Genomic DNA, 14,620 nt, shown 5'->3' on the forward strand with positions numbered 1-14,620 from the left:
AACCAATCACCCATGGATAGTGAACGATGACTCTACCAATCCTTGTCTGTGTTTTTAAAATGAGAATCACATCTTCCATTCTCTCTGCCACCATCTTCATGTCTACTCATACATGCATCATTTAGTGGATGTATTACAGAATGGGCTAATTAGTTTTATGTGTGGGTCTTTGTAATGGAACCCAGAGACAGGGAATATAAGAACCTGACTCGTGGGCCAGATGAGGTTGTGAGAACATGAGCTGCCTGTAATTGTGAATTGCAATTTGGGACTAAGACTTGGAATCCTAGAGATTGTCTGTTTGCCGAGGTGAGATTTTTGAGAGCCAGGAAGGTTTTCTATCCAATACCCGATACGCCCTCAGTGTAACCTTGTAAGTTTTGCAGATAAACCTAGTTTTGTATGATTCCTTACATCCTTCCTAGCTCACCTCCAGCAATCATCAGACTTTGAAGGTATGCGTTGATGCCAGGGACTAAGAATTCCTGGGGTGTCTTTGACCTGTGTTCCAGGATGGGACCCTGGGAAGGTAGAGGTCAAGGTGGATTAATTCAGAGCTGGAGATGTTAGAGGTGAAGTCACTTCTAGTCAGAAATGTTTGATGACAACTCATCTTTTACTTTAAAGATAAAATTTCTGAGCATTTCTGGGGTCAAAGAACCTTGCAGCCAAGCTCATGAAAGAGGAAAACTAGAATCTTCTGCAGGCTTTGTTTGTCTTCAGATTTGCTTGAGTTTAATCCAGAAGTTGAAACACAGAAAGTGGGTGGGGTGGAGGGTTCCCAAAGTAGACCTTCCCACCCACTTGTTCATTAGGAGAAATCACCACTTAGCTGTTTTTGTCTCTGCCGCCTACCCTTCCTTGTCCCACGCACTTACATTCAGTCCTGCTGGAAACAGACTCCCACCTTCTCAAGCGCCAAACGGTGCACCTTCTCTTTGCATCACCTCCTGGAATTGATTGTTTCAGGAAAGCTGCTATAGGAATTGAAGTTATTTGCTTGTTCTGGGTACCTTTTAATTTGGGGTTCTGCCTGGTGTGTCTCGGGTCTCTTTTGACATATGTCAGTTGGCTGCTGTGATAGAACATTGTCTCCATAAATTGTCACTTTTGCCAGGAATGGTGATAGGAAAGTGTTGGCAAGAAAAAAAAAATAAAAGACTGAAGCAGAATCTTTTCTTTTGAAAAGCTTAGGGCAAGCTGTGGATAGGGTGGGACTCATCCCTGCTGTAATTGAGTAAGGACAATAAAGCTAGGAAAATTTCATATGATAAAATTAGGTGGCTGGGGTCAGTGATATATTCCTGGAAAAAGAAAGCTTGAAGATAAATTGGCATAGAGTAGTTCTTCACGAAAGTGCTTGCTAGGTTTAGATATTGTAAAAAATGATGAAGATGATGATGATGATGATGATGAAGACAATGTTGATTTTGTAAGCAGCATCTCTACTGCTGTTTGTATAGCATGGTTAAAAAGGATACTTTCTCATTTTGTTCAACAGAACAGAAAACCCTGTTTTCCATCTCTTATTAGAAGGATAAGATAGATACTTCTTGTGCCCTCAGTTTCTTCTTATGTACATTGGAACTATAAAAATAATCTACCTTGCAGGATTTTGTGAAGATCAGAAAAAAATTAATTACCATCTGGCCAGAAGTAATTTTCTAACGTGTATTACCCTTGTCATTCTTCACAAAATAGTGAAGGACTTGACCTGATGTTGTGTGAGATAGAGTTGGTGAAGAATTTAGTTGACAAGGGCTAATGTGTAAGCTTGCATTCATTTGACTCATTAGCAAGGTTAAATAAATTGTGTACTCAGAAGACCAGGGCAGAAAGGTGATGTCTATGATGTCTATACATTTTTGTATAGTGCCATGTCATTTAAAAAAACTTTTCAAAAAGAAAATTGTATCTGAAGTTAGTCCTTCCATAAATGTATTGACTTTGTTGGTCTCGTTTGTGTAATTTTTTTGCAAAGAAGGAGGAATTGGTCTCATCAACTGGTCAGGGACTGAAAATAAAAATACCTCATAATAATAGTTGCTATATATTGACTGGTTGCTAGACAATGGGCACCATTTTTATGACTTATATATATTACATGATTTTATCTTTCAACAACTTAGGAAGGAAAAGTATCATTATTCTTCTTAGAGAGAATGAAACTGAGGTTTTAAGAACTTGTATGTCAATAGACATATAATAGCAGCTGCAAAGGTATGATCCAGAGATAGATATTCCGACCAAGCAGCAAGACTCCAAAAGGTGTACTGCTCACTACAGGTGTGTACTCAGGGGAGTACACCTTTTGGAGTCTCACTGTTTGTGTTTGAGGCATACCCTCATATAAACCAGAAAGAGTTCCCAAATACCCCATCACAACTCCGTATTTCAGGTGGCCTTGAATGAGCAGGGCTGAGTCATTGAGGAACAAGAATAAACTCTGGTGATCCAACAAATTCAATTCATTTGACCTTTATTAAGCATCTCCTAAGTGAAAGGCATGCTGCTCTGTGGTTCAGGGAACTCAGAAATGAGAAGAGTATTTGGTTTGGTTTGCTGCAGTGAACCTGTGGGGGTAAAGAGAATAGTTATTCAAGCCTAAAGAGTGTAACTATTAATGGTTTTTTAGTCTCCTCGTGATAGCTAACAAGTATTGTTGATACTTGTTGTGCCAGTGCCTATGCTAAGAAGCACTTTACATTCATTATCTCGGTGGTTCCCAAATGCCGATCCACAGACTCATTGGATTCTGTAATGACATTTTCAACAGACTGCAGCTAAATGAGAAAATTAAGGGCAGTTTAGTGAAAATTTTAATAGACTTTAATCAATTTGAAGGACTGTTGTTTATTTTCAGATTATGTCCTTCTTTTTTTTTGCATTTTGGTGTAAAATGCTGTTTCTTTTATTAAATGCTTATGATAGTAGACAGTGTATGTGAGTTTATGTGTGTATGTATGAATGTGCTACCTTGGCAAGAAATTTAAAAGGTGTTAATTTTCATGCAATCTCTTTACCGCTTTTAAACTTTTCTTGGAACTGTCCATGTAATTGAGGGCTAGGGGATAAGAAGTCTGAGAATCATTACAGTTCTGTAAGGGTGCTACCATTGGCCGCATTTTACAGATGAAAAAAACTAAGGCTTGGAATGGTTAGCTCACATGCTCATGTTCACAATAGCTTGCTAGTAGCAGAGCTTGAATTTAAACCAGTTTGTGTGTTTCTGTAGATGCAGAACACCTGCATGATGGGCATATGGCTGCTTTTGCTGCAATGAATAGGCTCCCTAGCCTGTCCCTGGCCATGGATGTGGGCCATGCAACCGTTTTCAGAGTGCTGGGACTCTTTGGGCCTTTCTCTGGCGTGCAGACTGAAATCCACAATAGCTTTAGACATTCATGGTGTTTCCTAGGAGCTAGTTTGCAGCAGTTCTGTTCCTCTACTTGCAGGAATGCAGAAGTTAAGAAGAGCCTAGCTTTGTGTCCCTTCCCTCTGCCCCTGAGTCCTGTGTTTCTGTTCACCCTCAAAAATGTGAGCAGTATAGGTATGTGTAAAAGTAAACGCAGACATCCTGCTGAGTGGCTTACAGCAGAACCTCATGTTGGGGGAAGAACTGGGTTGAAAGATCCCATTTTCCAAGCTTGCACTCCATGGGAGCCATAGTCAGTAGCCAGTGAAACGACAGGAGGAGAGACAAGGCTCAAGGGTGAAGGGAGAAGACACTGTCTGTACCTCCTGAGCTTTCTCTTCATTGTGCCTGCAGGGAAGAGGGAAGGCAGTTTGGGCCATGGCTTGTAGGAACAAAAAAGGACAAACTCATTTTCCACATATTCCTGCTTTATATGCGAGGCTTGGTGTAAAGACAAACTACCCCACCCTGTGAGATGGGTAATTGAGAATCAGACATACCTGGGTTTGCAAATCAGTTGCATCCCTTATCTTCTCCAGAAACATATGCAGGTTTCCAACCTGGCAGTCTGTTTCTCAGCAGCCTTGGCACCTGAGGAAGGAAGGGGTAAGACGAGGATCTGGGTATTTTTATTTTGATTTCTGAGCAGATAAGCAGAAAACATTGTCCCTAAGAAGTTATGCTGTAAACGGATAAGAGATTCTGGGTTACTGAAATCCTGTATGGACGCTAAGGTGCTATGTAGCTTAATCCATTCCCTTTTTTGTTGTGGATGTTAATTATCTAGAATATTGCAACTCAGTAGTGGCTTTAAGCAGGTTTTCATGTACTAGCCAGGGAAAGTTACCACCATTAAAAAAAATTATTCTTTAGGAACACGTAGCCTGGGGTCTTTATAATAACAACAGTCATAGTAGTAGTTGTAGTAGCAATGATAATAATATAACTGTTTCATTTTATTATACAAGTAATACACAGACACATTCTTATTGTGAAAATCTAAGCAACATAAATCTGTACAGAGTAAAAATTGAAATCCCCCAATAGCCCCTCCTGTATTACCCTAGATCTAAAAGCATTTATTGGATTGATTTATATCTTTCCGGGCCCTTTTATATGCACTTCACATGACTGCATGTATGCCTATTTTATACACATGCATATGCACATACTTCTGTGGATGTCTATATGCATGCACACACATATTTTTAAAGAGTTGTGGAGTTTTGCTGTTTGTCTTGGTTTGATTTTTCACACGTGAAATTTTATTATATATATCCTGAAACTTCTTAGAGAATTTTCTTAAAGATTTTTCCAAGGAAAGACACACAGATGCCCCTCATTCTTTTTAACTGGTGCATTGCATGCATGTGCTATACCTTGTTTTATTTATCCCCTGTTTCCTCTATTGCTGTTTATTATAGTTGACCCTTCAGTGACATGGGGGTTAGAGGCATCAACCCCCCACAAAGTGGAAAATTTGTGTATAGCTTTTTTTTTTTTTTTTTGAGACAGACTCACTCTGTTGCCCAGGCTGGAGTGCAGTAGCATGATCTCAGCCTACTGCAACCTCCGCCTCCTGGGTTCAAGTGATTCTCATGCCTCAGCCTGCCAAGTAGCTGGGACTACAGATACGTGCCACTATGCCTGAGGGCTAATTTTTGTATGTTTGGTTGAGACAGGGTTTCACCATCTTGGCCAGTCTCATCTTGAACTCCTGTCCTTAAGTGATCCACCCGCCTTGGCCTCCCGAAGTGCCGGGATTATAGGCATGAGCCAACATGCCCAGCCCAAAATTTGTGTATAACTTTTGATTCCCCCAAAACTATGATTAGCCCACTATTGACTCGAAGCCAACAGTGGATTAAAACATATTTTGTATGTTATATGCATTATATATGTATTCCTACAATAAACTAAGCTAGGGTAAAGAAAATATTAAGAAAATCATAAGGAAGAGAAAACATATTTACTATTGATTAAGTGGAAGTGAATCATCATAAATGTCTTCATCCTTGTCATTTTACATGAGGTAGGCTGAGGAGGAGGAGGAGGATGAGGAAGACAAGGGGTTGGTCTTGCTATCTCTGGGTCTCTCAGGTGGCAGAGAATTTGTGCATATGTGGTCCTGTATAGTTCAAATCTGTGTTGTTCACGGGTCAACTGTATTTGCTTTTACAGGCAATGCTGGAGTGAATATCCTGGTTTATGTATCACATATCTAGCTCCAATATTTCAGCAGGACAGGTATCTAGAATTAGAATAGTTACTTTGAAAGATGTGCATATTTTAGATTTTGATAGTGAGCACCAAAATGTTAATATCATCTCCAGGACTATACCAGTTTTGACTCCCACCATCTGCGTTTCAGGTTACCCATTTCTCCACAGTGATGTCAAATCTATATATTATTGGTAGGCATTTTATTCATTTAATTATTTGATTTTATTTGTTAACTGATGTCAGCCTTTTTGGCAAAAGATGGCCGTAAACTGTTCTAAACCACCAATGTGATTTTGAAAAGAGCATTTGTAGTGGGAGCTAGTTGTGAACTGGGTATTGCCTGCACTTGTATTTCTGCTCTTGGAAGCGTGGTTTATTTTTAGTCCTGGACTCACTGACAACCCACACCCAAGCTAGAAAGCTAGAGGAGTTTGAGGGTCCTTTACACAGAGGCAGGCTCTAATCTCGATCCTGTCATTACATGCAAAGCAATTGCTGCTGAATGGTTGGAATTGGTTCTGCCTGGGACGAAGCCCTTTACTCTGAAAAAGGAGCGCTGTGCTCATTTGAGTGCTGCCAAAATCCTGGACCCTCCAACTCAGTGTGGAGTGATCGTGCTTTTGCCTAGAGAAACTGTGTCTGAGAAATGGAGCTTCTGCAAAATACAGCTCAGAGGGATCATCAGGGGCTGAGACATTCTAGAGGCCAACAGGCCAGCTTAATGTCTACGTTAGAAGCGCCAAACTTCTCACCGCTACCCCTGGTAGATTGACCCAAGAGAACTCCAGAATTCATGTAGACATGCTCCTCAGTTTACAATGGGGTTATGTCCTAATAAACCCATTGTAAGTTGAAAATATCATAAGTAGAAAGTATGTTTTCGACATAGGATATTTTCACCTTACCATGGATTTATCCAGATGTGACCCCATTGCAAGTCAGGGACCATCTATTAAACAAATCTGAGGCTTAGGCAATAAGATTGGAAGGAGCGGGATGCAAGGGGGGCTTTCTTGAAGCTGAAACTGCATTTTTTCAGAGCAAGTGTACTTTTTAGGTAGATTTCACTGCTGTCTCCCTTACCCTGGTTTCCCTAATTCCCTGATCTTGATGTTGCCTGTTACGCTTCCCACAGCACTCACCACCATCTATTGTACTGTACTTATTTCTTCTCTGTATTATTTACTTTCTGCCACCCCTTCCCCACCCACTAGAGTGTAAACTGTCTAATGTCAGGGACCTTTGTTTGTCCGGCCCCACTGATGCAGACCTGGGGGCTAGAACAGTGCCTGGAATGAGATCAGCATTAACTAAATATGATTCAGGTGTTCGAACAAGCCAGCGACTCAAAGTGCTTTTGATACAGATAAATAATAAAGTTTTCTAAAGATACCTTCATGCTCACTTTAATGAAGATGGAGACTATATTGTCGCCCACATTAAATTTGGTAGTGAAAGTAAAATATTTCTAAGTGACACCTTGACATTGCCACTGAGCTAACCCCAGTATAGATGATTACACTGAAGTTCAAGTCCTTCTTTCTGTCTAACTGGAGTCTTTCTTGCTCTGAGGTATGGCAACTCTTATAGAAAGTATTTTTTTTTTTAGTGGAATGTCTGCTATTTTAACAGCCTTGGGAAGTTATAATAAATAGTTATGAAAATGAGAAAAGAAAAAAATGTTTTCCATTCTTCTTTTAAATTGCTGGCAAAGTTGGGGGAAGAAAAAAAGTTACAATATTATTTTATGAGTCAAATTAAAACTTGGGTAGTTGCCTTCTGCCTAAGGAAGTTTCATTTGAAGATGACATTATTCATTGCCAATTTTCCTGCACTTTTTCAGCTTCCTGTGGGGTATGTATAAGCATTCCATTAAGGGTCTTTGTAGCAGAAATGCAGGCAGGGTGGCCCTTGAATGCATATGAACCCATGTGATGTTGAATGCCCAGAATTTTTTTTGTGGAGAGATAAGAGTATTTTCTTTCCCCACTTCTCCCATTTATTGATGTTGAAGAATCATGCCAGAGCTAGTGGTCTTGATATGGCTCTTTCTCAGTCTCTGTTGAGATGGAATTCAAATTTGCTATCCCCAGATGCTGTTTAAAAGGCTGGCAAAGTGTTGTCATCAAGTGAGCAATGGTTGTGGATATGATGCTACCATTTGATTTGGGGTCATTTGATGTCCTATTCCTGATTAAGGAGCACTGATGTTATCAATGGGAAAGTATTCCTCTGGGCTCCTTAATATAGTTGCAGTGTTTATGGGAAGGGGACTTGTCCCCGTGTGTGATTGTGTTTGCATGCACTGGTGGAGAGATGTTCATGTTTAGTTATCCAGAGAACAGAGCCCGACTCCAAATAATTTTGATGTGGATTTAGGTCTGGTTCTCATGTTGTACTTAGCAGATCTTCAGTGTGTCTGACTGTGAAAACTTAAGTTTAAGGGAAAGGCTGAGCCGTTATTGCAAGATGGATCTGTGGGGATCTAATCACCACTGAGGGGTTCCAACTTTGGGGAGAAAACGGACTGGAAAATCTGTATTGCCTCAGTACAGCCAAGAGCATTTATTGGGTCTTTACATAATGTATTTGTTTTTCATTAAACCATTCAGATAAAGTCTTATTAAAGTGCCATGTATTATTTATCATGTTTCTTATGAAAATGAGCTGAAGGAAAAAATTCTCTCCTCTTCTTGGGGTATTTACAGGCTTTTCTAATGCCAGCAAGAGAAGAAAAAAAAAAATAAAGGAAAGCAGTGCGAACCCGTCAGTACGAGAGATTGCTTGAGGCAACAGTAAAGAATGGGAAAGGGAGAGTGAGGATTGGAAAGGTAGAATGGTTGGCCTTTTATTCCATTTGTGTTCTGTGGAGTGACTTTCTCTTTAGTTTTGTGAATGCAAAAATAAATAAATAAAGGCAGGTAGGAAGTAAGAGAAGAAAAGAGGGAATTCTTGTATTTGTTAATCAAAGCTTGTCCCATGAATGTGACTTCTGATGCAACATACAGCAAAGGCTTTTCAAACTAACCACTGCCAGCACCCCCCAATAAAAGCAGTACAGAATACCAGCCTCCACTTTCCCAATCCCCTGGATGAACTTCTGCCTAGGGCTAAAGGGTTAAACATGCTACTGTGTCCCTGATAAATTGATGGGATGTGTAAGCCCCAGAGAGGTTGGAGGCACTGGTTTTACAAGATGAAAAGTAGAAAGAAACAGCGGGTTGGGGCCTAGTGTTAGGCAGAGTGAAGACTTTATAGTTATTTCAAACAGAACGACAACAAAAATAGAGCCGTGGGATAATTAGTTTTCTTTTCTTCAGAAAGCATTTTGATTAGCCTGCAAAGTGAGTTGTGCCTTGCGAGCTGATGGCTGGGTTCAGAGCCTTCATTTGGCTGAGGATGTCAGGGTGAGCCCTGAGGAGGAGGGGATATTTGGGATGTCCCTGGTGGTCAGTTCCAGGGTTCTGCCCCAAATATTCTTTTGTGAGACAGCCCCCATCCCCTCTCAGGTACAGTTCCGTCCTGCAGGTCAGTAAGAAGCTGTCAGCAAGGTTTCTTTCAGGAAGCCCAACAATCAAAAAAGCTGCTTTTTAGACAGCTGATCTCTTGGTCTGAAAACAAACAACAAAAAAAAGAAAATCCAATCACTGGGTCAAAATCTATATTTTAAAAAATATGGCTACTATTCCTGATCACGATTTTATTGCTGCCAAGAATGCAAGAATGTGCTTTTTTTTTTTTCCTGTGAGGACCAAGGACGAGTTAGTCTTAATATTTTCTTTTGATTTGCAGATCACATCCTATTTTATTGCATAAAGACTAACGAAATCTACTAATGAATAATTATTACTTCATAAAATAAAGGGGAGGGGAGACCCGCTTGCAAGAGCAGAATGTTAATTTGGCCAAGGAGGGCTGGACAGGCAAGAATAAAAAAATAAATAAATAAATAAACCATTGTAATTTGCTCCCTGCAGCCGACGGAGTAATCTCTTATCAGACACGGACTTCCCTACCCTGTGCATTTATAATTTGAGAGGAGCGGGTGTTCTGGGTTGGGAGAAGCCCCCTTCCAGTCGCCCTGAGCTGGCACGTTAGTCCAACAGGCTTGATTTCCACGCCAGCCTGGGTGGTTGCTCTCATTGAACAGCTCAGGGGCTGGTTCGCTGTGCTCGGGGCTGCCTGCCCAACCAAGGCGAGGCACAAGGCGAAAGCTGCGCCCCAAACGCCCGGGGGTGCATCGGCGCTTCGGTGCTCTGCTGGGGGGCGCAGAAACCTCCTCCCCTACCTCAGCCCGAGCTCCCTCCTGCCCCCAGCCCCTAACGTCTCAGCACTCCACCTCCTGAGGAGGGGAAATCCCTTTTCTGTGTTTATTTGGCAAGGAATCTGGCAAACGCACCGCCACCAACATCTACCACTGTGGGTCCCAGCTGGGCCATCGCGCTAATTGTCCAGCTCGCCTGATGCCAGGCACGCGGGGCGCTTGCTCGCCTGCTCACCGGCAGAGGGTTTTAGCAGACCCAATTTAAATTTTGGTGAGTGTTTTTTTAAAAACAAAAAATAATAAAAAATTTAAAAAAAAAAGCAAAGGGGAGGGAAGGAAAAAAAAAATCTTTCCCCTGGACCCATTTGACAAATGAGGAGACAGACAGCATCAGGACCAACGGAGTGAGCTTCAGTGTGAGTCAAAACCTGTCTTCCTCTCTTTCTCTCAATCTCTCTCTCTCTCTCTCTTTAGCCTCCCTCTCTCTCTCTTTCTCTCTCTCCCCTCCCTCTCTCCCTCTCTCCCTCTCTCCCTCCATCCCACCCCTTCCTCCCCTCCCTCCCCTCTCTCCCCTCCCTCCCTCCCTCCCTCTCGCTATCCTTGCCCCCCTCCCATTCAGCCTCTTCGAGAGGGCAGCGCATCCCCTGCACCTTCCAGAGAAGTTCCCTCTGCCGGTTCTCGTGTCACCTTCACAGGGGTATGGGGTGGGGGGCCCCTTCCACTTTCCGGGGTATCAAAAAGCAGGCCCAACAACCCAGAAAAGCCAGACGACCACGCGAAGGGAACCAACTAGTTTCCAGGTCCCCGCAAGTGTTTTAGTTGGAGGCAGAGGAACGCCGGGATCTAGCACATCCCCAGGCAGGGAGAGCCAGGGAGGAGGGACCGGCGGGGTGCGGTGGGGGGAGGGAGGAAGAGAGAGGGGGAGAGAGACAGAGAGAGAGAGAGAGAGAGAGAGAGAGAGAGAGACAGCGCGAGCCACCGGTCGTTGACTTAAATAACCAGCAAAATTAAAAAAGAAAAAAAAAAAATTGTAGCGCCCAGGCAGAGAGCAACGTGATTGCATGCGAGCGTCCCCACTCGGGCTCGGCGGGCGCCAGAGAGACATGATGCAGCATCCTCTGACGGGGGCCACCTGCGTGGCGCTCCCCAACGTGGGCATGTGTCCCCAGCTTTCGTGTGCCTTGACTTTTATGTACTTACAGCAGGTAAGGCGCGCGTCTGCCCTCGGTGGCTGCTTTCCTGGGGCTCGGCCAGATGGGTCCCCGTGCGTACTGGGCTGCGCTTCGGTGCCTTATGGAGGTTCTGAGGAGGGGGCTCCCGCGTTGCGATGGAAAGGGTGGATGGAAGCCTCCTGCTCTCTGTGGAGCCCGGGCACCTCGCGCTGGGATGTTTCTGCACCTGTCTGAATACTTTAAAACCGCCTGATGCCCAGCCGGGGCTCCGGGAGTTTGAAATGGAAAACTGCCTTTTCCTTGCTACCATCTTCCTTGTGTCGGTGCCTTTCGTAGTGATCTGAGTCTAAGAGCCCTTTGATGCTAAGAGTTTGAATCTTTGTGGAGGCATTCCAGTGCCTGTAGTGTTAATTCAGCTGATTTAATAGAGAGTGGAAAGGAGAAGTGTGTGGTGTGCGGTGTGTGTGTGTGTGTGTGTTTTCCTAAGTTTGTGTGGTGCTATATTCGGTCCGCATGGGATCGGAGCATTTGAATTTCTGGAGTGTGTCAGCCTCAGTCTGCCTTCAAACTCAGTAGCAATGCTGTGATGAAGGTGAGCTATTTAGGATATTGTCTTTTTTGGCATGTGTAAGGGTGTGTGTGGGGGGGGGGGGGGTGTGTTTCTCCCTTTCACTTCTCCTTAGTGGTCTTGCTGAGGGAGTCTGTGTTTGCTTTATTTTCCATTCATTGTACACATTTCAGCCTTTTGACACCTTACTCTCTGTCTTTCTCAGGGTGTTTCCTTGGGACCCTCTCTGCTCTGTCATTCTTTCTTTATTGGAAGGGTTGCTTCCTGAGTTGGTTCCTGGGCTTGGGAAATAGCTCAACACTGCCCTTGTAGGGTAACAGGCCAGCTGTCTGTCATTGGGCAGGGGCTGTGGATATGAACTGAAGGGCTAGAAGGGGTTTTGTCATGCAGATGAAAATCCTTTCCCCCTCCCAGGATCTCCATCCTTTTCTATGAAGATTTACAGTGATTATACTCATTTTATCTGTTTTTCCATGGACTCACTTCAAGAGTACCATTTGTTAACATGAGTGTGTGAACAGAACTTTCTATGCAAGAGTTGAGAGTGGCCCTCTTCCCCAAGAACCTCAATTTCAACCTATGTTAAAGGAATATATATTTTTATAAAATGTCAGGATTCTGTTTTGAACATTTGGGGGATTTTCTATCAAGTTGGTTGCCTCCAGAAAATATTTCTTAGGTGTATTTTCTGTTGCACGTCTTTTTGAGAACAGTCTTAAAAAAATCTTGGGAACCAATTTGTTCTTTTAAATATTATTTTATTACATTCATTATTGAGTAAATCGTGCCAGAAAACATTTCCCAAGAGAGTATTGATAATGTATTATATGCTTCATCTTCCACAATTTCTGTGCCTTTGCTGTGGGTGTGTGTATAAATGTGTATGTGCGTGTGCATTTTATACCAGTTATTTCCACCAGAAGAAAATTCTAATGAGCATTTCTATAGATGCTAAGCCCCAGTTGGATTTATCAAATTATTACTGAGTTGATCTTTTGCCTTTTACATTTACTTCTTTCATATTATTTATTAAACAATTTGAATATCATTTACCTAGCAAGTAGAATGCTATAGGTACCCAATGTTCTCTGTTCCTTTGTGCGGTGTTGTTGGTGTTTTTTTCAAAAATACATCCATGTTTCTGCCTTCTAGATTATTAAATTGGCTTACTCATTTGGGCACAACTTAGGAAAGAAGATAGTGACTTTGAGTGAGAGGTTGTTCTTGCCATGAGAAGAACAAACATATAAGATAAACACAAAGGTTCTCAGCATCTTCCAGGCAGTCTCTCCCACGAGGAAAAACACCCCTGCTCTGGAAAGGGGAGGCTTGAAGAAAACGTTGGCAGCCACAACAAATATTTAGAAGTGACTAAATCAGCATCATGGTTCCATATGAAGATAGATGGAGGGTGGATTTTGAAATGTGCTTTGGAATGCATCTCCCCCTCCCCTGAAAGGACTTGCAATGCTATCTGTGAAAGTGTTTATAATGTGATACTATGATATAATGTGGGAATGGTGTGCATGTGTGTGTGTGTGTGTGTGTGTGTGTGTGTGTGTATTTTCTCTGAGCTTCACTGAATACCTGAAGTATAATAAAGGCAGTCATTTATTTTTGCCTGCCTCATTCAGAATTAGGTTTTCTAGCCCTTCCCGGAAGCTCACCGCTAGGGTGGAAGTGATATACCTGGAGTCATCTCTCCTGGCCATTACTGTCATGATAGTTTGTTTAAAAGTCACAAGTCACTTATTTTTTTTAGCAATCCAGACAATCGGTAGATTAAGAGTGTGAAATAGTTTAATCTCCACATACTACTTATCGATATGATTTATGTATCTTGTACCCAGACACCACTACTATATTTTTTATCTGCCTTTAATCTGTAGCTATTATTGGATCTCTAGCTAATTTTGGTGGACAGAAGGCTAATCTTTGATCTCAAAGTAAATTGATCAAATGGATGAATCAGGCAACATTTATGATAAGTAACACTTTCACTGAAAACAATTTTATTTTATAATTGTTTAGAAATAAACATAATTCAGAAGTTTTTGTCATTGAGATCACCAATTACATAAGAAAGTAATCAACCCACATTGATCTTATTTTGGAGCATTTATTATTCTGTTTTATAAATCCACAAACTCTGATCAGGGGCCATCGAGTCTTCCCTGAAGTATATTTTTCTGGAATGCAGTTTCATATGGTTATTTCTTATCCAATAGCTAAGGAAAATGACTTCATCAAATGCTTTCTTTGTCTCAGCATGAACATCCAAGCTTTCCTCCTAAAATCTCACAGATTTATCCATAAGACAACTCATAAAAACAAAAATCAGTTGGGGTGCCTCAGCATCGGAGTCTACTCTGAATGGCCAAGTGTAAGTGACAACATATCACTTTTGCCACAAATAATTTATTTACTTAGGCCAATGAAGAAGCAACTTTGATGTTTATGTTATTTGACTTATCCTGTTTCACTTATTTATATGTCCCAATAACTTTTATCTAGATAAGTGTTTACTTACAGCTACGATTTCTTTTCTTTTCTCCTTCTCCTCTTTTTTCCTCCACATCCAAGATGTTACTACAGTTTAGAGCTGCAAGGTCAGATAATGCTAAATAGTCCTTTTGGTGTCTAGATATCAGACCCAGTGATGTACTCACATAGGAACACACAAATATGTATACATACACACAGACACATATACACACACACCTCGTGTAGAGCATATATTTTGTGGTCGTCAACCACTTTCAGATGGAACGGACAAGTAGTCCTTGGAGCAATTGGCTTCAATCTTGCTGTCCAGGGAAAGTCCGTGCCTCAATCTCCTTTCTTGATGCACTGCAGTGGCTTCATGCTGTGTCTTCTTTGATGGTGAATCTTCTTGAAGCTGAACTTCGAACTCACATATCCCCAATACAGAATCTTCCACGTTCCAAAGTAAGTACTCATGGAACCATTCTTGCTTT

At 41.9% G+C, this 14,620-nt stretch overlaps 1 protein-coding gene and 1 long non-coding RNA gene across 40 annotated transcripts in view; one reads left to right on the forward strand and one right to left on the reverse strand.

Moving 5' to 3' along the window:
• RBFOX1 (RNA binding fox-1 homolog 1) overlaps positions 1-14,620 on the forward strand; it is a 2,503,848-nt gene that overhangs the window by 2,085,697 nt on the left and 403,531 nt on the right. For 2 of the 38 annotated variants that reach the window (XM_054533126.2, XM_054533129.2), the window contains exon 1: positions 10,832-11,107. In XM_054533126.2, coding sequence (XP_054389101.1) covers positions 10,964-11,107 — 144 coding nt within the window. In that variant the 5' untranslated portion in view covers positions 10,832-10,963. 38 annotated transcript variants of the gene reach the window in all.
• On the reverse strand, positions 2,181-11,959 carry LOC134760365 (uncharacterized). Of its 2 annotated transcripts, XR_010137712.1 has the most exons (4): positions 11,103-11,959; positions 3,916-4,006; positions 3,594-3,763; positions 2,181-2,573 (listed from the first exon to the last, which is right to left on the reverse strand). It is a non-coding gene; the product is annotated as an uncharacterized LOC134760365 (long non-coding RNA). The 2 variants fall into 2 exon arrangements; XR_010137711.1 differs by having other exon boundaries at positions 2,181-3,763.

Source organism: Pongo abelii, chromosome 18 (genome assembly GCF_028885655.2).
Source record: "Pongo abelii isolate AG06213 chromosome 18, NHGRI_mPonAbe1-v2.0_pri, whole genome shotgun sequence".
Taxonomy (NCBI): Eukaryota; Metazoa; Chordata; class Mammalia; order Primates; family Hominidae; genus Pongo; species Pongo abelii.